The 23,366-nt window shown below is 37.3% G+C and overlaps 1 protein-coding gene across 3 annotated transcripts in view; it reads left to right on the forward strand.

Moving 5' to 3' along the window:
• ROCK1 (Rho-associated, coiled-coil containing protein kinase 1) overlaps positions 1–23,366 on the forward strand; it is a 134,882-nt gene that overhangs the window by 91,559 nt on the left and 19,957 nt on the right. For all 3 annotated transcript variants that reach the window (XR_001361160.1, XM_005861605.2, XM_005861607.2), the window contains exons 19-26: positions 3,650–3,810; positions 5,345–5,529; positions 7,088–7,157; positions 8,146–8,240; positions 17,105–17,270; positions 18,316–18,409; positions 19,249–19,337; positions 22,224–22,412. Coding sequence is in view for 2 of the 3 variants with exons in the window: in XM_005861605.2 (XP_005861667.1) it covers positions 3,650–3,810; positions 5,345–5,529; positions 7,088–7,157; positions 8,146–8,240; positions 17,105–17,270; positions 18,316–18,409; positions 19,249–19,337; positions 22,224–22,412 (1,049 nt within the window). In the remaining variant the exon portion in view is untranslated. The remainder of the gene's footprint in view (positions 1–3,649; positions 3,811–5,344; positions 5,530–7,087; positions 7,158–8,145; positions 8,241–17,104; positions 17,271–18,315; positions 18,410–19,248; positions 19,338–22,223; positions 22,413–23,366) is intronic.

The following is a 23,366-nucleotide window of genomic DNA, read 5'->3' on the forward strand; positions in this document are numbered from 1 at the left end:
CTTTGAGTTGGCTCTTACCCTATCTTTATAATCTTAGGCCTCTACACTTTCTTATGTGTACCCCATTTTTCAGCTATATTGAAGTACTTTTATTTCTTTCACATATGTTAATTAGTTATTGCCTACTATAGGCCAAGCACATTGAAAAAATAAGACTAAGACAGGGGTGGGCAACCTTTTTGTGAGTGGGTGCCAAAACCAGCAAAATCTCTGACTCAAAATTCTTCTGCATGCCAACCCTAATTTTTTGAGAACATGTTACACCTACTTGATATCTCTTAAGGTGTACGTATGTGAAGAACCTTGAAGAAATAATAAAATTCATTCGAGCGACAAAAACACAGTATATGATGATGAAAAATACATTTATTTTTTAATGTATACATGTACACTGATAGTCCGACAGAAAACTTTATGACTCCATTTGATATTATCAGTGGGACTTTTGCTGCTGCATCATTGATGACAGCAATTTTACATCAGGTTTATATTTCGTGACCTTCAGAGATAGGCACAAGCTACTGCTTTCATCCGTCAGGCTACTCCTATTATGAGACTTAACAAAATTCATCACTGAGAACAAAGATTCACAAGCGTATGTGGATAAAACCAAAACACGGGTCGGATCTAGGAAGGCAGGGAGAGTTAAGGCAGAGGCATAGAAATTGCTCTTCCCCTCTCTCGTCAATCCATGTCTATGGTCTTTAAGATAACTTGTTATGTAAAATTATTTATTTATCTAAGATGCACCTACACTGAATTTATCTGAAAAATTAAAAAGTCAATATTAAGAAAAAAATTGTAAATGGAAGATTATAAGAGAGGGTTTCGTGTGCCAGCAAAAGTTACTGGCGTGCCATGTGTGGCACGCATGCCAGGGGTTGCCCACCCCTGACTTAGGAGAACTCTTCCTCTTAGAGATCATATTCTGATGGTAGAAATAAGCAAATAAAATAGGTACTGATTCTAATCATCAATGTGAAAATACACACAATGTGATGGGGTTTCAAGGAAAGGCCTCTCTGAGCTAATGACATTTGAGGTAAAAAATGAAAGTCAAAATGAATCAGACATTTTAAGAGTGGGAGGCCTCTCCCTCTCTCTCTCCCTCTCCTTTCCTCGTTCTCTAAAATTCAATAGAACTATTCTTCTAAAAAAAGTTTTGGGTTCAATTCCTGGCCAGATTCAATACCTAGTTTGCAGGTTGGATCCCCAGTTAGGGTGTGAGTGGGAGGCAACCAATTAATGTTCCTTTCTCACATCAATATTTCATTTCTCTCTCCCTCCATCTCTCCTTCATGCCCTTCCTTCCTCTCTCTCTAAAATCAAGAAACATTTCTTCAGGTGAGGATAAAAAAAAAGACCCTCCCTGCTGCTATGTGAGGAATGCTTTTGAGAGAGATAACAGCTTACAAAAGGAGGTCAGCTAGAAGGCTGCATGGTGTAGGCATTGGTGGTAGTAAAGCTGAAAAGAATTGGAGATACAGAGGACAAGACTTTGTGATAAATTGAATGGAAAGAGGAGAAAAGAAGGAATCAAGGAAGACTCGGGCCTTTAATTTTAATAGCTGGATAGATGTTAATATATTTCGACACTGAAATGATTGATAGAGATGGGACAAAAATAATGGCATCTATTTTAAATATGTTAACTTTGAAAAGCATATTTGATATCTAGGTGGATATGTCAAATAGTCAATCCTATATAATAAAAGCCTAATATGCTAAGTGTCCGGTCGACCATTCAACCAATCAAAGCATAATATGCTAATGATATGGTAAGGCCGCTCAACTGCTCACTGTGATGTACACTGACTACCAGGGGGCAGACAGGTGACCGGTCGACCAGTCACTATGATGTGCACTGACCACAAGGGGGAAGACGCTCTGACCGGTAGGTTAGCTTTCGCGACTGAGCGAGACGGGCTGGACACTCACTGGAGCCCTCCCGCGGTTCCTTTCCAGCTGGCCAACCTCCTGTGTCCCTCCCTGGCAGGCCGGCCCTGATCAAGACTGGGCAAGATGGGGCCGGGCACACCCTGTAGCCCTCCTGCGGTCCCTCCGCAGCCCCAATTATGCACCGGTGGGGTCCCTCAGCCTGGCCTGTGCCCTCTTGCAATCTGGGACCCCTTGGGGGATGTCAGAGAGCCAGTTTCGGCCCGATTCCACAGACCAGTCCAAGGGACCCCACTGGTGCACGAATTCGTGCACCGGGCCTCTAGTTGGTATATAAGGCTGTATCTCAGCGGAGAGTATAAATTCAGGAGTCATGTACCTGGAGCTATATGAAGAACATGATGAAATCAGCCTAGGGAAGAATAAGGTAGAAAAAGAAAAATCATAATGAAGCCCATAGTAATCTAAATTTGGAGATCAAGTAGAAGAAGAGAAACCAACAAAGGAACTGAAAGAGAGAGAGCAGCCAGAGGGGTAACAGGAAAACCGAGAGTAAGTTATTAGAAGTTTAAAGAATAAAGCACTGGAAAAATGAGGAAATGGTTCAATATATTGAATTCTGTTAAGGTCAGTGAAGATAAAAGTGTGTCTTCTGAATTTTGCAAGATGAACGTCATTGATTAACATACAAAGAGCAGTTTCAGTGAAATGGTGGAGATTGAAGCCAAATTGGAAAGAGATAAATGTATAATAGGTAAGGCACTGGGTATAGTAAGTGTAGGCAACTCTTTCAGAAGTTTGGCTGTGAACAGATATGGCGTGGTAGTTGAAGAGGGATGTGAGATCAGTAGAGGTAGTATTTCAGGAGATAATAATTTAGTTTATTATGTTGATGGGAGTGATTCATTTAGTAAGAAGAAATTGTTGAGGCGGCAAAGAGATAAAATAATTGAAGGAACAAAGTCCAGAACAGAAGTGGATGGATTTATGTTTGATTAGAGAGTTGGGAATAAGAGGTGATGATTGTATTGGTGCAGCTAAGTTTGTAGGATTGGGAGCAAAGATGAGGAAGTTTCATTCTGATGGTTTCGTTTTTCACCTAGAGTGTAGTCTCTCAGAGTGGGAAAGCATACTGAATAAGTGAATACTTTTGGTACAATTTACTAATTGGAAGACTATGGAAAAGTTAACCTCTTAGAACCTTAGTTACCATTATCTCAAAAAATGAACTTCAGTGTAGGCAAATATCTTCTGATAAAAATTTAAATAGGTGTTATACTACCATGGAATTTAGTTTATCTGAGTTGCATACATTAGAATTCTTATCATAGCCTTAAGCATCTTGAAACTTTTTTGGAATAATGCAAGATACAGATTAATAACCACAACCTATTTTTCTGATCTAACTCCGTTGTTGTTGTTCTTCTTCTTCTCCTTTTTTTTTTTTTTTTAGCTATACTTTCACCTTCTGGTCTGAAAATGGCACTGATAATCTCTCCTATCATTGGGTAAAGGCTGTATTTAGAAATTTTTATTTTATTTATTATATTTTATAACTTTTTTCCTTTAGAGATCCCACTATATAAATAATTCAAATAACATTAGGACTTCTTTAATGAATAATAGCTTTATTAGAGTATCAGGATAAAAACAGGGATTTTTGGCACCAGCTTGTTTTATACAGCCCATGAAAGTGAAAAGTAATGAAGTAATATCTTTCTTTAAATGTATGCTTGCAACTTTTTGTTCACAGAGATGGAAAAAAAGCTGAAGGAAGAGAGAGAAGCTCGAGAAAAGGCTGAAAATAGGGTTGTTCAAATTGAGAAACAGTGTTCCATGCTAGATGTTGATCTGAAACAGTCTCAGCAGAAGCTTGAACATTTGGCTGAAAGTAAAGAAAGAATGGAGGATGAAGTAAGAAAAATAGACAATACTGATTTTGATCAGCTTATAAAAGAGAAACAATCACATGTTATGTCTGAGAAGACTCTATAATTTAAACAACATGGAAGAAACGTGAATGAAATAACCTATATGTATCTGTGTTCACTGTATATGGTTACTACTATATCCCTAGCTCTTAGAATTTTCATCTTCAAGTAGTTGTTAAATATTCACACATAGGGTCTGTATCATTTGGCACTGACAGCACAACTATGTAGAACTGTCATAGCTCTTCCCCTGAAGAAACTGACCATCTGCTTTTAAAACAAACAAACAAACAAAACCTGTCCGTATTGTAAAGTATTCTATAATCACAAAGAGGAGCATTGCTGTTAGGATTCCAAAAAGGTGTTAAACTGTAGTCTTGACTGGCTTAGATTGACAGAAACCACAGGGTACACATTTATAAAGCAATAAATAAAAAGACAAAATGATATTATATTCTTGTGGCTACTATATGTATTTTAGAAATTATTTAGAAAATGAAAGTAATTAGTCTACACATGTAAGTTAGAGAAGGGAGAAAGAGAAGACCAGAATAATCAGGAAAATCAGAATAATCTTCACAAAAGAGAGACAGAATGTTACTACTAGTATTATTTTAAAGGTTGAGAAAGACCTCAAATCTTAATAATTTGAGAGTCAGAAGTCTGAGTTGGTGGAGGGAACATTATCAATGAAGATAACAATGAAAGAGAGATTACTAAGTACTTAAAAGATAGGTAAGGAAGAAAAAAAAGGGAACTTGATCTAACCAGAGAAGAGTACTAATAGTCTTTTAAATTTAAAATGGGAGCTATGGGTGAAAAGATTCTTTAAAGAAAACTCATCTGGTAATAGTATATATAATGTCCTATAAAGAAGAGAAATTAGAGGTACCTATTAGAGTCACCATGCAGGAAGAATGTATGCTGAAAGTTTGAAAGATAATATTCAGTCACTTAAAATCCCCCTATTTCTGTGCTACCAGTTGGGATACTGAATAATAGAGGTATGGTCTTGACTTTTGTGAAACTTACAGTCCAGAGGGAAAGACAGATAGTAAAATAGTAATTACAAGCATGACATATATTTAAAAGAGGATGTAGTGAGTGCTGTAGGAGTGTTATAACTAATCACATCTGGTAGTTAAGGAAGACCTCAAAAACTTTGGAGGGTTATAGATGAGCATAATACTTATGAATGAACAGGTAAATGTAAGTACCTCTTAGGAAGTTCCCCCCTAAAAGTGGCTTTTATACTCTTTTCCAAAATTTCCATACAGGTTAGAGTAGAAAAAACCAAAAAATTTTCCCCTAAGATACCATATCTGAAACTTGGGTATTAATTTGACTTAGTAAATTCTGCAGTCATAAACACATAGAATAATGGAGAGTGTTTAGAATGCTGATATTCTCTGTTTGTGTAAGGCATGATAATACTTGAGATTTGATTTGTATTCTTTAAAATAATGTCTAATAAGCTTAAAGAGATTTAAGATCCCAATCATTTTTCTCATTCATAGGTTAAGAATCTCACTTTGCAATTGGAGCAGGAATCAAATAAGCGACTGTTGTTACAAAATGAATTGAAGACTCAAGCATTTGAGGCAGACAATTTAAAAGGTCTAGAAAAGCAGATGAAACAGGAAATAAATACTTTACTGGAAGCAAAGAGATTATTAGAATTTGAATTAGCTCAGCTTACAAAGTAAGTCTCAAAAGAGCATTCTTAAAAAAATTCTTGATTTTTTTTGTATTCAGCATTGGTTATATGTTTGATATTTTATGTATGTATAGGTTATGTACTTAGAATTTGTAAAAAGAAGACTCAACAAAGCATTTAGAAATAAAGTAATTTACTTGCAAAGAAATTTTACAGGAGAGTTCAGTCTTTGGAAGGACAGACTTACTAAATAAAAAAATGGTTATTTCAAGGAAGAAAAAAAGGAAAATATTAAAGCTACTTCTTTACAGTAAGTCTGTTTATGGTGAAAAAAAACACACAATTTTCTCACGATTTTCATATCCACAAAAGTCATCTTTTTTCACATTTGAATTTCTAATATCATGGATGACCTTTTTATTATGGATTCAGTACCTTACAGGAAATGTTCAAGGTTTACTTTAAAGACTAGAATTAGACATGATGACTCTGTATTTGTTTGTTTTGTTTTCTTCCTTTGGTTCATCTCAGAATGCAAAGTGCTGTTTTTCTCCTTCTGTTCTGAGATCTGATGTGCCTGCTTACTTGGAATGGAGACAAAGCAAGGTGTCAGTATTGCTTTCAGAAATTGTATAAGGACATGCTTCGAAAATTTAATATGCAAACCATGTGTATTTATGTCCTCCAAATTTATGTTATAATATCTTCATTTGCCAGCTTTATTTAAAACACAGTGATTCTTGGATAAAATTGTCAGTTTTGACTTTGTTAGATTTATACTGGTGAAATTCTTTTTTTCTTTTAGAGCCACTATTCTCACCAAGCAATATATTTTGTAGTTTTCTTCCAAAATTAATTCATCATTCAGTGATCATTTACTATGTACCTTCTATCAACCATATGCCTTATTAGATGCTAAAAATGCAAAGCTATTAATATCTAACATGAGGACTTAGCAACTGCAGATGAAATTGTTCATCTTTGAAAATCTGTCTATGGGATACATTGTGTCACTATCTTTTTGAGTCTGTTCCTCTTTATCCAGTTGTGTTTATGTGTATATATATTCTATACATGTAGTTAGTTGTCTGTGTTTCTTTTCTACCTTCTTTTTCCTTACCTGATTATTCATTTCTACCCACCTCCCCCTGCCTTTTTTTAAAATTGGTCATAATATATAGTACTGATTTGTTATTATATATTAAGTATTGTATGTCCTTTGTAATGGTTTACTTACCACATAAAACATTTTAAATGTATCCCTAAGAATGCTTTTCTTTACAAAAATTTACCTTAAAAAATCATTTTTATTTGTGTAATTTGCATTAATCCACAATTAATAGTCTCCCCAAAGTGACCTTCGTTAGAAAAGGGTTCCCTCTGCTTTGTATAACATCATTTTATAAGGAGCAAAATGGAACCATACAGTATGGTCTAACCAAATATAAATATTAAAGTAATACTGTGTAATGAAGTATGATTTTGTAAAACAAAGGTCATTTTAGTAAACCTTTTTTATTTTAGCAACTTTATGAAACAAAGAATAATATAAAGTCTGCTATAAATAGGAGCATGTGTTTACTATTTTCTCTTTTGTCTGAAGACAGTATAGAGGAAATGAAGGACAGATGCGGGAACTACAAGATCAACTTGAAGCTGAACAATATTTCTCGGTGAGAATCATTTTTAACATTAGACTGTTTCAAAACCTGACTTAAAACAAGATATTTAGATTATTAGTGTGAACTGTGATTCTTTTTTAAACGATTATGAAGCTGTTTTCTCCCTTTTATATCTCTATTTCTACATTTCATTTCTGAATCTGATTTAGTGATCTGTTAAGTTGTAAAGAAATGACCATTTTTGTGCCGTTATTTCCAAAATTGCCATCAAACTCTAGAGCAGCGGTTCTCAACCTGTGGGTCGCGACCCCTTTGGGGGTCGAACGACCCTTTCACAGGGGTCGCCTAAGACCATCGGAAAACACATATATAATTACATATTGTTTTTGTGATTAATCACTATGCTTTAATTGTGTTCAGTTTGTAACAATGAAAATACATCCTGCATATCAGATATTTACATTACGATTCTTAACAGTAGCAAAATTACAGTTATGAAGTAGCAACGAAAATAATTTTATGGTTGGGGGTCACCACAACATGAGGAACTGTATTAAAGGGTTGCGGCATTAGGAAGGTTGAGAACCACTGCTCTAGAGCTACATATGAGACTGGTAGCAAGTCCACCTGGTAGCAAGTTCGGGTTGTTTAGAGTGACTGTATTATCACGTGTGGTTCATGGAGGCATATTATAGTAGTCTGCATACATACATTTGTTCAAGAGATTTTTCCTGTTTGGCTCTATATGCATTTTATGCATCTGTTTTGCTTTTTCTCCAAAGAAGTCACTCTAACTCATTTGTTACAGGCCAAGTTATTTTTGCCTCTACCATTGATGGGCATTTACAGCTTTGAGGCTTTATTGAAGCCTCTGAATTTTTTGTTTGTTTCTTTTGGTTGCCACACTGTGTTCTACCATTTAAATACTTGGGAGTGGAATTATTGGATCATTTGTTAGTTATTTAACTTTATAAGAAACTACCAACTCTTTTTAACCCACTATAAACACTTATTTTTTTTCTTATCACTTGTTTTGCAGACACTTTATAAAACCCAGGTAAAGGAACTTAAGGAAGAAATAGAAGAAAAAAACAGAGAAAATTTAAAGAAAATACAGGAACTACAAAATGAGAAGTATGTTTATTTTACTTTAGAACAAGACTCAGTATTACAACAAAACATTCTTAACTTAAAATTTAAAGATAGAAATTAGATGTGCCATTATTCTGATGGCGATGATATAGCAAATCATGTTGGGTTAATTCAAAACAAATCAAACTAGATTTATGCTGAAGTTTATCTTTATGGTGAAAAAGATAATTTTGTACATTAAAACTGTAGCAATTGTACAGAGATTCACTAAACTGTAACAGTAAATTGTTTTCAGGGGTCTCTTTTTTTAAAATTTTATTTAAATCTTTATTGTTGAGAGTATTATAGATATCCCCCTTTTCTCCTCCATTGCCCCCCTGCACCCAGTTCCCATCTTGCCCCAGGCCTTCACCACCTTATTGTCTGTGTCAATAGGTAATGCATATATGCATATAAGTTCTTTGGTTAATCTCTTCCCACCTCCACTCCCCTGTTTCTTTTGAGATTCGTCAGTCTTTTCCATATTTCCATGACTCTGGTTCTATTTTATTCATCTGTTAATTTTGTTCATTGGATTCCTTGTTCTGTATATAAATAGTTCATGCTGTATTCACAAGTAATTTTATGTTACATAAAGGTAGTTAAATATTTCCTCATGTGAAATTAACCTATTATGAAGGTTAATTTTTATTGCATATGTGCCTTAGAAAGAGAAGACCTTTAAAGCTACTTAAGTGTAATTACTTCTCATATCTAGTGTCAGAACAGACACTGGAACTAGTTTTCTGACGTTGTTATATTCTCTTTTCATATAACCACATTTGAAATTAATTTATTTATTTCTTTATTAATTTATTTATTGTTAATCCTCACCTGAAGATGTTCTCCATTGATTTTTTAGAGTGTGGAAGGGATGGGGAGAGACAGAGAGAGAGAAATTGATGTGAAAGAGACACATCTATTGGTTGCCTCCCACAACTGGGGCTGGGATTCAAGCCTGCAACCCAGGTATATGCCTTTGACCTGAGGAATCAAACCTGAGACCCTTCAGTCCAAGGGCCAACACTCTATCCACTGAACCAAACCAGCTAGAGCTGAAAGAAATTTTGAAAATTTAACTTTAACGTTGAAGCAAACAAATCCATCCATAAAATAATAAAACGTGTACTTTTATAAATTATATGACAAATATCATTATAACTACCACCTATGGAAGAGATGGAATTTTGCTCTCCACCACAGAATTCCACTATATCCCCTCTCTAATTATATCTTTTTTCCTCCCCATCACAAGAGTATCATCTTAACAGTTATTTGTTGAAAGAATGGATTATTTATCCTATATATTTTTCCTCAGTTGTGATTTTATTGATTTAATTTCCATAGTTATTGAATATTTTCATCCTCTTTCTATGTTTCCTACAATTCAGTAGTTAAATTTAGAGCTGTGCTGTGGTAGCCACTAGTCACATGTAGCCATTTAAATTTAAAGTTTAATCCATTTAAATAAAATTAAAACTTTAGTTCATCAGATGTACTAGTCACATTTTAGGTGCTTAATAGTCTACATGTGGTTAGTGTCTACCATATTGGACAGCACAAGTGTAGAATATTCCATCATTGTAGAAAATTTAATTGGACATTCCTAATCTGGAGGCTTAATCGGATTCAAATCTGATCTTTAGAGGGGACAAGACTGCCTCATATATGACTTTATAATGTCTAGTTTCCTATTTGTGTCGTTAGTAATATTGACATTCAGTGCTTAGATCCTTAACATATTAGGTGGAGTCTAAAGTAGGTACAGAGTTACGTTTCCTGGTTAATCCCTGTGACGGTGATAGACTCCTATGATAGAGTATAGCCTGTGGCCTATCATTTGTATGGTGTTCATGGTGTAATATGCAATCCCAGGTTGTGTGCATTCACTGTGATAGGAGTACCCAATCTACTGTGTACTGTATTGTTTTAGAGGATTGACATGTTTGCCCCTGTTTGATCTATTTAATAGAAATATATTTATCATTGCTATTGTGCTAACCACTGTCCTTCATGCCAGTGATATAATGATTAGTAAGTTATGGTTTTCATTTTCAAGTGTTTCAGAATCTAGGCCGACAGATACAATTAATGTAGATGACTATGACAAAGTGCTATTGGAACATATTGAAGGGATATACCTCATCATACCATGTGGGATTCAGAGAACATTTCCCAGGTGACAACTAAGAAAAAGAAGGATTTGCCAGGGAATGGGGAAGGGGGAAGTATAGGCAAAAGCCAATCTGTGATTTGGACAACAGCAGATGGCTTAGTTTACAGGTAGGGAGACAGTTGGTGACAGGTAATACTAGAGAAAAAAACCTGAGTCAGATTACGAAGTGCCTTGTGTGTCATGCTAAGGCATTTGGAATGACCAAACATTGAAGAGTGGGAAGTTTGGTTTCTGTTGTTCTCTGTTGCATATCTACATCGCCTAGATTAAGGCCTTGCAAAGAATAAGTACTCAATAAATATTGAATGAATGAATGAATGAATGAATGAAAATTTTAAGCTAGGGATTGACAAGATGGTGTTTTAGAAAGCTCCACTTTTTAGAGTGGAGAATGGGTTGGAGTGAGTCAAAGCTGGGTGGATATAGGTTGTACACTTATACAGCTATTGAAATAATCTAGATGTAAAATTATAGTAGAAGTTCACAATAAAAGAAGAGGCAAGTGCATGGGGAAAAATAGGAAAGTAGAAACAGTAGGACTTGTGGATTTGGGGGAGTGGGGATGAAGGTTAGGGAAAATTTCAGGTCGACTTTAAAGTTTCTGACCAGAGCAATTGTGTTGACGGTAATGCTAGTCCCAGAGTTAAGGAACACCAAATTGTGAAAAGAGGGGAGACGATATTATTTCCATTTCATACCTATTGAGTTTGAGGTGCCTATGGGATGTCCAAAGAGAAATGGATACCAGAGAGTTGGTTTACTGCTTCAGAACTCAGAGAAAAGATAAGGGCTTGAAGCTGATTTGACAATCCTTGCATACTGAAACCACTTAAATGACATTTGTTAAGATAATTATGTATATCAGAGTTTATAAACTCATGAGCCTATGATACCATACATTTAGCTGGGTTGAAATTAGTTGGATCTAAGTATGGGTACATTCATTGTGTGAGTTGTAATGATGATAACAAAATGAAGAGTTTATGTCCCAGTTATCACCACTTGTTCCCACTGGTAACACTGATCCAATATTTCAAGATCTGATTTTTTAAGAGAAGCCAAGAATCTCAATTTTTATACAAAATCTTGGCCCTAATGTATTTTGTGTGTGTATGTCTGGAGGGAGGTAAGGGGGCACTTATGTGGACTCATTTGGCCCCATGCTGTAAGTTGTAACCCCTTAGTATATGATTAGAAGACATAAAGGCAGAGGACAGACATCTAGCTCCTGTACTCTTAAGTACTGGGCAGAAGAAGGGAAAGTAAGAAGTCACCAGTAATACAAGGAGAAAACCACAGTGAGGATATCACAAACACTAGGGGAATAGAATATTTCAATAAAAAATGATTTAAAGTGCCAAGTACTCAGAAATGTCAAGAAAAAATAAATTTTCCATTATATTTAAGGTTGTTAGGTACCTTGGTGAGAACAGTTCCTAAATAATGATGAGAATAGATACTTGATTAAGGTGGATTGAGACTAATGGGAAAAGAAGAAGTAGAGACAGTGTGTAGACAACAGCCACATTGACCTTACTAATTAGCAAACCTGTCAGTTCCACTCTTGCCTCAGAGCCTTTGAGATTGCTCTTCCCTCTGCCTAGAACAGTTTCCTTTGACTATCTACATGGCCTGTTCCTCTACCCTCTTCAGATCTTGGTCTAAATGTCATCACAGAGAACCCTTCCCTGAATACCTTTTTAAAATTGCAACTAGAACATTGTAGATGCCCAATAAATATTTGTTAAAATAAAAATTCAAGAAAACGTGGTTGTTAAGGCAAGGAGATAGAGCAGTAGCTAGAGGAGAGTGTGAAGAAGACCCATTTCTTTTTAAAGATAGCAGAAATTCGAGCATCTATATATATAAAACCCTAAGCGACTGTTCAACTGGTTGACCGTTTGACCGGTTGCAATGATATGCACTGACCACAAGGGGGCAGGTGCTCAATGCAGGAGCTGCCCCTTGGTGGTCAGTGAGCTCCCACAACAGGAGCACCACTCAGCTGACCTATGGGCGCCATACGCCGGGCTTACAGCTGTTGAGCACAGCTGCAGAGGTGCAAGCCTCTCCCGCCTCTGCAGCAGTGCTACCAAGCAGCGGCAGGCAGCAGGCACACCGGAGCCGGGATGAGCGGGAGCAGTGCGGCACCTGGCCTGGGCTCAGGCTCCTCCCCAGCCGCCTGCCGCTTCGCACACTACTACATCCTATGGCAGTGATGGCAAACCTATGACACGCGTGTCAGAGGTGACACGCGAACTCTTTTTTTGGTTGATTTTTCTTTGTTAAATGGCATTTAAATATATAAAATAAATATCAAAAATATAAATCTTTGTTTTACTATGGTTGCAAATATCAAAAAATTTCTATATGTGACTCGGCACCAGAGTTAAGTTAGGGTTTTTCAAAATGCTGACACACCGAGCTCAAAAGGTTTGCCATCACTGTCCTAGGGGGATGTTGGACTGGCCCCAAGGGGTCCCGGATTGCGAGAGGGCGCAGGCCAGGCTGAGGGATACCACCAGTGCATGAATCCATCACCGGGCCTCTAGTATTTAAATAAGATATGGGAAGAAAATCAGAGTGGGAAAAGTTGCACATCTATTCTTCGATTCAAACAAAATTTCTGAGCACTTTCTGTGGGCCAGAGACTTTTATAGGCATTTGGAATATGTCAGTGAACAAGAACAAAGCCCCTGCCTATAGTCTTACAACCCAGAAGAATCAGGAATTATTCTAGTTCTTTAAGGAGATAGGGGGAAGGAAGGTAAGAGATTGACCTTAAGCATCAGTAAAGACAGGTCTGTCACTATGGAGAGTTGTGAAGAAAGCCTGGATGAAAATAGTTACAGATAGTTTTATCCTAAAGCACCTTATCATTCTTTGCTTTCTTTTGCACAATTATATAGAAATATAATTTGGGATTAATAGGTTTTCTGGCATTTTAAAGAATAACTTCAATATTTTATTCTGAATTTGATGTCAAGTGGTAACTCCAGATGAGAACGTTATCCATCTGAAGCCTGTAATTTAATAGCACAGAACCACCCTTAGTATTCATAGGTTTACCAGTGGCAATATTTCCTATCTTTACCTAATATACTAATTAACCTACTCTTCTAGACAACTATTTTATATCTCTCCTCAGATCTTCAACAACCTTTCCTCATCCTTAGCAAATGGTCTTGCTTCCTCGATGTTGGAGAACATCTATTCTCCCTCACCACCATTGCTACTAACCTATCTACATCTGTACCTCTTAACTCCAGCCTTCCTTTTACTTGATGTAAATGACCAAAAAAGTGCTTTTACCTAAAGGTAGCTCTTTTATCCTATCAGTTGTTGTCTACTTATAAATATGACTCCAGTAATTCTCTCATCTTTCCTAAGTCAATTTTTTCTTTCTATAATCATTCCTGTTGTTCTTTAAACCTACAGACAAATATCTCCTTAAAAAAAACAACACCCTCGCCCTAACTGATTTGGCTCAGTGGATAGAGCGTCAGCCTGTGGACTAAAGGGTCTCAGGTTCGATTCCGGTCAAGGGCACGTACCTTGGTTGCGGGCACTTCCTCAGTAGGGAGTGTGCAAGAGGCAGCTGATCGATGTTTCTCTCTCATGGATGTTTCTAACTCTCTATTCTTCTTCCTTCCTTTCTGTAAAACAAAACAAAACAAAAACCACTCTCTTTTAACTACATATCTATTTCCAGCTATCCTCTCATTTATCTGTTTCTTTTTATAGCAAACTTCCTGAAAGGTGCATACCATTTCTCTTCAGGTCCTCTTCCCCCATTGAGTTTACTTCAGTCAGATATTTGCACTCACTCTGCTAAAATAACCCTTCTCAAGGTCACAGGGAACTTCCTAAAGTTAAATACAATAGTCAATTCTGAGTCCTTATTTAACAGTAGCAATTAACATAGTTGATTTCTCTCTTGACAAAAGTTCTTCACTTGGCGTGGTGACATCACCGGTATTTTTCTCCTATTGAACTGCCTACTGTTTCTCAACCTCCTTGCTCCTTTGTTCCTTCCCATCTCTGAGACCTTTAAAGTTTGGAGGACCCAAGGGAGCACTCCCTACTTGTTGTTATCCAGCCTCACAACTTTAAATAGCATCAGTGTACTAGTATATTCTCCCCTGAATTCCAGGCTTGTATATTCAGCTGTCTATTTGACATCTCCACTTGAGTACTTAATAAGCATCTCACATGTAACATGGCCAGAAAAAATAACTGATTCCCTCACCTTGCCAACCTGCTCCTCTCTGTCCTTTCCATTTCAGTATTAGCAATTCTATTATTCCTAGTTATTTAAGTCAAAAACTTGAAATCATCCTAGATTCTTTTTTTAAAAATTCTACATGCAGTCCATCAATAAATTCTCCTAACTATAACTAAAAAATATGTCCGGAATCTGATCATTCATTTGTACTGTTTACCAATGTGATCCAAAATATTGTTTCTAATCTTGATTATTTCAATACTTTCCTAACTGGTATCTTGCTTCTGCCATTGTCCCCCCCAGTATCTGATCTTAGTCCAGCAGCCAGAATTTTAAAAATAGAACACAGAATAAAAGCCAAAGTCCCTATATTGTTTTAGAATGCCTTATAATGTCTGTTCTTCTCTCTACCATTCCCCTTCTCTTGCTATGTCTCTCACAATTTTTACCCATCTCTCACTCTACTCACATTAGCTTCCTTTAGACCAACCTTAGGGCATTTGTTATTAGATATTTCCTCTGCCCAAACACTGTATTCCCAACTATCTACATGGCTTACTCTCTTATTTCATATCTCTTCTCAAATGTATCTGAGCAGAAAGGACTTCAAAAGAATGACCACATTTTATGTAGCAACCACATTCTTCCATCTTTTTATTTTATTTTATTCTCTGGCATACTGTATATTACTTCATTTTTATAAATTGTCTGTATCACCCTAATAATATATGCTTTCTAAGACCAGCAATTGTATTTCTGCTGCATGCCTTAATTCCTTGAACAGTGTTTGGCACATGCTAGCATTCAGATAAATATTTGTTGAAATGAAAGAATACACACACACACACACACACACACACACACACACACACACTAGAGGCCTGTTGCACGAAGAGATTCGTGCAATAGGCCTTCCTTTCCCCTGGCTGCTGGCCACCGGTTTTCCTCCGGCACCCGGCACCCAGGCCTTCGCTCTGGCCGGGCTGCAGCCGGAGCTGGCCCCGTGGCCATGAGGCTTTCGCTGCTCTGCTGGCCCTGCAGCCGTGAGGCTTTTGCTGCTCTGCTGGCCCCGCCGCTGTGAGGCTTTCGCTGCTCCGCCAGCCCCGGCCCCGGGGCTGTCAGGCTTCGCTTTACACTTGGAGCCTACGTATGCAAATTAACCGCCATCTTTGTTAGGTTAATTTGCATACTCTCCTGATTGGCTGGTTAACATAGTGAAGGTACGGTCAATTTACATGTTTGTCTTCTATTATAAGTAAGAAGATATATATATATTAGTTATTACAGTATGTCTTTCTCCTTAGGCCTGAGACAGAAAATTCAAATTTGCATCACTTCCTTAGTAGAAAACAGGTCCAAAGCATTCATTTAGCAAACATTTATTGAGCCTGATATATACAGAGGGCACAATCATGACCAGAATAGCTTATTGAAAAGAGGCTCTTCGGGAAAAAAGATCAGGCAAACTGAAATGATCTGGTCCTGATCTGAATGTCAGTTCTGAAGCCTTAAAAGTGGAATTCTCAAGAAGTTTTTCTAGAATAGGTTATAGTGGTTTGTAAATCTTTTCATAAGACTTTATAATTTCATTGAATTTCAGAGCTGGGAGGGACCTCAAAAATAATTTAGTTTAACTCTCTTATTTTACAGAGTTGATTAAGTTGAGCTCCAGAAATGTAAGGAACTTGTCCATTGTCCCTGTCAATTAGTTAGTGATAGAACAGGGATAAGGGGGAGCGGGCTGGAGGAGGTTAATGGGGAAAAAAGGAGGACCTATGTAATACTTTCAACAATAAAGATTAAAGGGGGGAGTGAGGGAAGAACAGAGATAAGGGCTTAAGGTTCGGCCTGATTTACAAGCCAGTGATTTTTCCCCTGTGCCATGCTACCTTCCATTCCAAATCCACAACAAATTCCTTTTCAAAAGTAGACTACTTGCCATTGCTTTATTTTTTCTTAGTTAAGCACAATAGCAGATTATTGATTATTAAACATTAAAGAGTTCTTTACTACCCTGGCCAGGTAGCTCAGTTGGTTGGAGTGTCATCCCGTACACCAAAAGGTTGTTGTTTCATTCCTGGTCAGGCACTTACCTAGGTTTTGGGTTCAATCCCCAGTCGGGGCACATACGGGAGGTGACTAATCAATGTATCTCTCTATCCTCCCTCTCTCCTCTCTCCCTCTCTCCCTCCCTCCCTCCTCTTCCTTGCCTTCCTCCCTCCCTCCCTTCCTCCTTATCTAAAAAAAGCCAATTAAAAAAAAGGATGGCTCAGGTTTTCTAATAGTAGTTGGATGTAAGATGTGCTAAATCTCAGGTTCTAGAAGAGTTGATTTTGAGCTCAGTCACCCTTTGAGAGAAGACATACCAGCTCACGTGATTTCGTCAACTATAAGAATGTTCATGGCAGTCACTGTGCAATAGTAAAGCGTTTATTTGTATCCATTTCTCTTATAAATGTGTTGCAGAGAAACTCTTGCTACTCAGCTGGATCTAGCAGAAACAAAAGCTGAGTCTGAGCAGTTGGCTCGAGGGCTTTTAGAAGAACAGTACTTTGAATTGACCCAAGAAAGCAAGAAAGCTGCTTCAAGAAATAGACAAGAGATTACAGATAAAGATCACACTGTTAGTCGGGTAAGTGGTGATAGGAGATTATATGATTAAAATTTTAAATCAAAATAGATTACATCTTAAAGTTTAGGATGTGAGTGTGTGTGCATGCATGTTTACAGTGGTCAGTCTGTACTCATGTATAAAATAGTTTATGTAACTCAGAACAAAATTATTAGGAATTGAAATTGTATTCATTGTATTGGATTTTTTTTTTCTCTCCATTTGGCTATAGATGTTAAAATGTTTTATGTGAAGAAATGCTTAGTTTAAGTTCATTTGTTGTATTATTTTCATACATTGGAACCGATTAACTTCTCCAAGCCTCAGATTCTTCATCTATAAAATAGAAATAATACTACTCTTCAGAATTCTTATGAAGATTAAATTAAATAATCTACATAGAGTGATGAATAAAAGTCTAAAAGTAATCAATCAAACATTTTTTTAAAAATATATTTTATTGATTTTTCACAGAGAGGAAGGGAGAGGGATAGAGAGCCAGAAACATCAATGAGAGAGAAACATTCATCAGCCGCCTCCTGCACGCCCCCCACTGGGGATGTGCCTGCAACCAAGGTACATGCCCCTGACCAGAATCGACCCCGGGACCGTTGAGTCCGCAGGCCGACGCTCCATCCACTGTGCCAAACCGGTTCTGGCTCAATCAAACATTTTAAATTGTCAGGTTCATTATCATTCAGGTGAAGGAACTGAGACTCAGAAGGATCACAAAGCTAGAAAACTAAATGGAAATTTTCTAGTTTCCAGTCTAGTTTTCTTTCCATTACACTTTTTTTCCTTTTATTCATGTGTAAACAAATGTGTATTTGCATGCATACACACACACACTCTCTGAAATAATTTTTGGAAGCTAACAATTGTTTTTAACTATTTTAATTTAATTAAAATTACATATTTTAAACTGGAAACCAGGTATATTTATAGTTAAGCAATGACAGATCTGTTTTCATTCAGGGAAAAATGAAAGTATTTTTTTAAAGTTTATTGCTTTAAATATAAGACTAGCAAAGAGATTATAGCTTAAACTTTTGTGTGCTTTGTTTAGCTTGAGGAAATGAACAGCATGCTAACCAAAGATGTTGAATTATTAAGAAAAGAAAATGAAGAGCTAACTGATAAAATGAGGAAATCAGAGGAAGGTATGTAGGTTTTTTTTTAATGTTTTTAAGCATAACATTAAATCAGTTCAGAGTAAATCTTTAGCTGTTTACATTTATGTTTTAGAAATGTTTGTTTTCATATGTTAATAACTTCTTTAGCCTTAAGAATTATTTTAGTAGAACTTAAATATTCTCACTCTTAAAAAATAAATAAATAAGGTAAATCTGTGAGGTGATGGATATGTTAACTCAATGGGGAAGAGAGGAATCCTTTCACAGTGTATATACAGTGTGGGCAAAAGTAGTTTTACAGTTGTGAGTATGCGAAAGAGTTTATTCTTGTATTATTATTCATTGACTAGAGGCCCGGTGCACAAAATTTGTCCCCTCAGCCCAGCCTGCACCCTCTTCAATCCGGGACCCCTCGGGGGATGTCCGACTGCTGGTTTAGGCCCAATTCCTGCCGGTAGTTGGACATCCCTTTCACAATCCTGGCTCCTAATCGCTCACCTGGCTGCCTGCCTGGTCGCCCCTAACTGCCCCCCACTGCCAACCAGGTCACCCCCAATAGCCCCCTCCCTGCCGGCCTGGTTGCCCCCAACTGCTCCCCTGCTGGCCTGGTCGCCCCCAACTGCCCCCCCTGCCAGCCTGGTCACCCCACGCAGCCTGCTGTTCAGTCATTTGGTTGTCCCTCACTAACCCCCCTGCCGGCCTGGTCATAGACAGCCATCTTGTAAGGATGTGAGGGTTAATTTGCATATTACCTCTTTATTATATAGGATTATTGTATTATTTATTTGTATTACATTGCTGATTTGGTGTGCAGAAATTAAAGTAATTAATGCCATACAATAACATTTTATATAAATTGTTGACAGATTATAAACTGAAGAAAGAGGAGGAGATCAGTAATCTTAAGGCTGCCTTTGAAAAGAATATCAGTACAGAACGAACCCTTAAAACACAGGTACATGTGCTCAGCCTTTTCCATGTTTATATTTGAGTATTGAATATTCAGAAGTTAATATTTGCTTTTTATGCACTTTTTCTTAAAACTGAGGGTATAATCCCTGACTGGTTTTGCTCAGTGGTTAGAGCATCCGCCTATGGACCAAGGAGTCTTGGGTTCAATTCCCGGTCAAGGGTACATACCTCGATTGCAGATTCCCCAACCCCAGCAGGGGTGCATGTGGAAGGCAGCCAGTAGATATGTCTCTCTCACATGGATGTTTCTCTCTCTCTTTCTCTCCCCCTCCTCCTCCTTCCCTTCCACTCTCTCTGCAAATCATTGAAAAAAAAATATCCTTGGGTGAGGATTAAAAAAACAAAAAAAATGAGGGTATAAGAGTCAGGCTTGCCATAACCGGTTTGGCTCAGTGGATAGAGCGTCGGCCTACGGACTGAAAGGTCCCAGGTTCGATTCCGGTCAAGGGCATGTACCTTGGTTGCGGGCATATCCCCAGTGGGCGGTGTGCAGGAGGCAGCTGATTGGTGTTTCTCTCTCATCGATGTTTCTAACTATCTCTCTCCCTTTCTCTCTGTAAAAAATCAATAAAATATATTTTAAAAAAAAAAGTCAGGCTTTTCATTGGAACAAATAATGCAATAGTTTTTCTTCATTAAATAAAGAAGATTTATTCAGGAAATAGGATTTCAATTGAGTTAAGAAAGCTAGTTTGTCTAGTCATTTGACTAGAAAGAATGTTTTAGTTTGTACAGAAGACTCTAATTTACAGTTGGAAACTTTAATGAAGGGAAAACATTGAAGCCAAGAGAGAAGAATTGGGAATAAATAAGAAACTATAGGGGTGGATATAATACTTTGTACTTAATCCTGCAGCTAAATCAGATTTTTTAACACTAAAACTTGATATCCTGTCATTTTATAAAGGTATCCAATAGTTTAAATTCTTTATAAGGTACTGTGTACCTCAGATGATTTTTACTGTACAATAAATATTTTCTACCACTAATGCACTCTTCCTCTAAATAATCCTTTATGTTGAAACTAATCTTCCAAAAATGTACTTATTATCTGTTGAAAATTTTTCAGTAGAGGTTTTTCTTACCTTTATACCAAACAGAGTATAAAGAAAAAGGTTGACATTCATTACATAAAAATATAGTTCTGTGGAGCCAAAACAGCATAAGTTGGAAAAAAACTAGGAAGAATATTTACAGCAAATATAGGTAAATATATAAAGAACGTCTTCAAATAAGAAAAAGACAGATTAATAGAAAAAAAGAAGGGACATTTGAGAGAAAAAGAAACAGTAAAGTTCTTTGAAAAGCTCAACCACAATAGTAAAGAAATAGAAATTAAAATGAGGTATCTTTTTGACAGTCAAATGGGCAGATTTAAATGAGATGATACTCAGCTTTGGCACCAGTGAACGTAGGGAAAGTTTATTTATATGCTTTAAGAGTGAAAAAATAGAAATAACCCAATCACCCATCAGTGTACTATTAACCCTTTGTGGTCCAATGTTATTTTTGGAATTCAAACAGTCTGGTCCAAATTAATTGACGGGATTGAATGTTGAACTTTTTAATGTTCTTATTGCTCGACGTTGGACCTGCTCCTAGCACCTGGTCTGTCGAGTCATCCTCGAGGTTGGACCGAAAAGGGTTAATAAATCATGATACATCCATACAGTGGAATGCAAAGGAAAATAAATGAAGTATGTTTACATATGTTTGTAATCTACTTATATACATAGAGAAACATCTAGAAGGATATATACCCAGCAGAATAAAAGAAAAGAGAAGGCTTTAGGAGAGATGGTCTTTAAGGGGATGATATTTATTACAAAGGCTTTCCACTTTAGTGTATCTCTGTATTTGATTTTTTTATAATATGTTAGATTTATGATTAGAAAAAAACAAATATTCATTTATAAATTTAATGAAGTAAGCCTTTACTGCATTAAACAAATTATTCGAGAGCTCCTTATCCTAGATGGAACCTTATCTACATGGCAATGATAGTGGTTAGGACTTTTTTTTTCTATGTTAATGGACAATCTTTTATTTAACATTACTTAAGGAACAAGTATACCATGACTTACGTTTTATCATTTCTGTAGCTAATTTCATATGCTTTTAACAGTTCTCCTTTTGAATATATTTTTTCCATCTGGTAAAAGATGTTATCCTCAAATATATATTTACATTTCCTTTCACTTTCGAAAGGGTCTCAGTGTGGCCTGCTCAGGTTGCCCTATCACCTACTTTCCTACTTGTCGAAGGGGGAAAAAAACCTATCTTGGGCCTTTTTGCCATGTACTGCTTCCTCTGATTGTAATGCCATCTTTCCTTCCCCTCCTTCATACCATTTTTTTGCTTATCCACCTTCTCTTTGTCTCTTAAGAAACGTGTGGACACACATGCAGGTCCTTGAGGAACCCTTCCTTACTTCTCCAACTCTCAGTTAGGTACTGCTGCTATAGTACCCTTACATGCCTCTTTCTTCTTACCACTCTACTGAAATGCTTGCTTGTCTGGCTCCTCCACCAGACTGGAATGCCTTTGGTGCATACCTGTATTTACCATCTTTATATCTAGTACCTAGCAGAGTACCTACATACAGTATAATAAGTGCTGGATAATTGTTGAATGATAAATGACTTTTTCAAGCTTATCTGGTTTTTACATTTGAGCAATGAGGTAAGTCAGTAATTATTGCTACTTGTGCTACCAATTATCATGTCCCAACTTTCATTAGGTTATCCTAATTTTTATGCACAAAAAAGTCCTCCTTCCTGATTTCAAAGAAAAAATACATTTTCAGTGGAAATTTAAATTGGATGGCTACACTGAAATTCTTACTAATAATATTTTAATATTTTAATAGGCTGTTAACAAGTTGGCAGAAATAATGAATCGAAAAGACTTTAAAATTGATAGAAAGAAAGCTAATACACAGGATTTGAGGAAGAAAGAAAAGGAAAATCGAAAGCTACAACTGGAACTCAACCAAGAAAGAGAGAAATTCAACCAGATGGTAGTGAAACATCAGAAGGAACTGAATGACATGCAAGCGGTAAGGTTTGTGTGTGTATGCACATGTAGGGTTATTTTCTTAAATTATTATTGCTGAATATGCATATTATCTATTTTGTTTATATTCGATTTTTCATATAAAAATGCATATTTTGGTTTATACTCTCCACAATTTATTATTACCTTAATATGAACCATGATCTTGAAAAAATAGAAAGATGCTATAGTGTCTATTAAACATTATATCTTGAGTAATTTTTACCCATTAGCATCTGCTCTTTGGTTTTAGGCTGAAATTGAGATATGGTTGGTATTATCCTACCTAATAAAGAGGTAATATGCAAATTGACAATCACTCCAACATACAAGATGGCCGCCCCCATGTGGACACTAGATGGCCGCCACTAGATGGCCGGCAGGGGAGGGCAGTTGGGGACGATCAGGCCTGCAGAGGAGGGCAGTTGGGGGCAACCAGGCCGGCAGGGGAGGGCTGTTGGGGGCGATCAGGCTGGCAGGGGAGTGGTTAGAGGGTGATCAGGCTGGCAGGCAGAAGCGGTTAGGGGCAATCAGGCAGGCACCACAGGCAGGCGAGCAGTTGGGAGCCAGTAGTCCCGGATTGTGAGAGGGCAGACGGACATCCCTTGAGGGGTCCCAGATTGGAGAGGGTGCAGGCTGGGCTGAGGGGCACCCCCCCACACACACACCCAGTGCACGAATTTTGTGCACTGGGCCTCTAGTCTATATATGTAAAAAGCCAGCGACCATAATGGCCATAACAACCATAACGACCTATTGCTCTAATGCCCACTGTGGCCAGCGAACCACCTGATCAGGGGGTGGGGCCGGCTGGTCAACCTTGCAGCCCTTACCCCCTGCCTGCCTGCCCCTGATCAGACTCTCCCACCCCGATCAAGAGCGGGCCTACGGCCAAACACCCCCTCCCTTCTCCCGGGCCAGCCCTGTCCCCTATCAACCCGCCCCACCACAATAGGCC

This window comes from Myotis brandtii, unplaced genomic scaffold (genome assembly GCF_000412655.1).
Source record: "Myotis brandtii unplaced genomic scaffold, ASM41265v1 scaffold154, whole genome shotgun sequence".
Classification (NCBI taxonomy): Eukaryota; Metazoa; Chordata; class Mammalia; order Chiroptera; family Vespertilionidae; genus Myotis; species Myotis brandtii.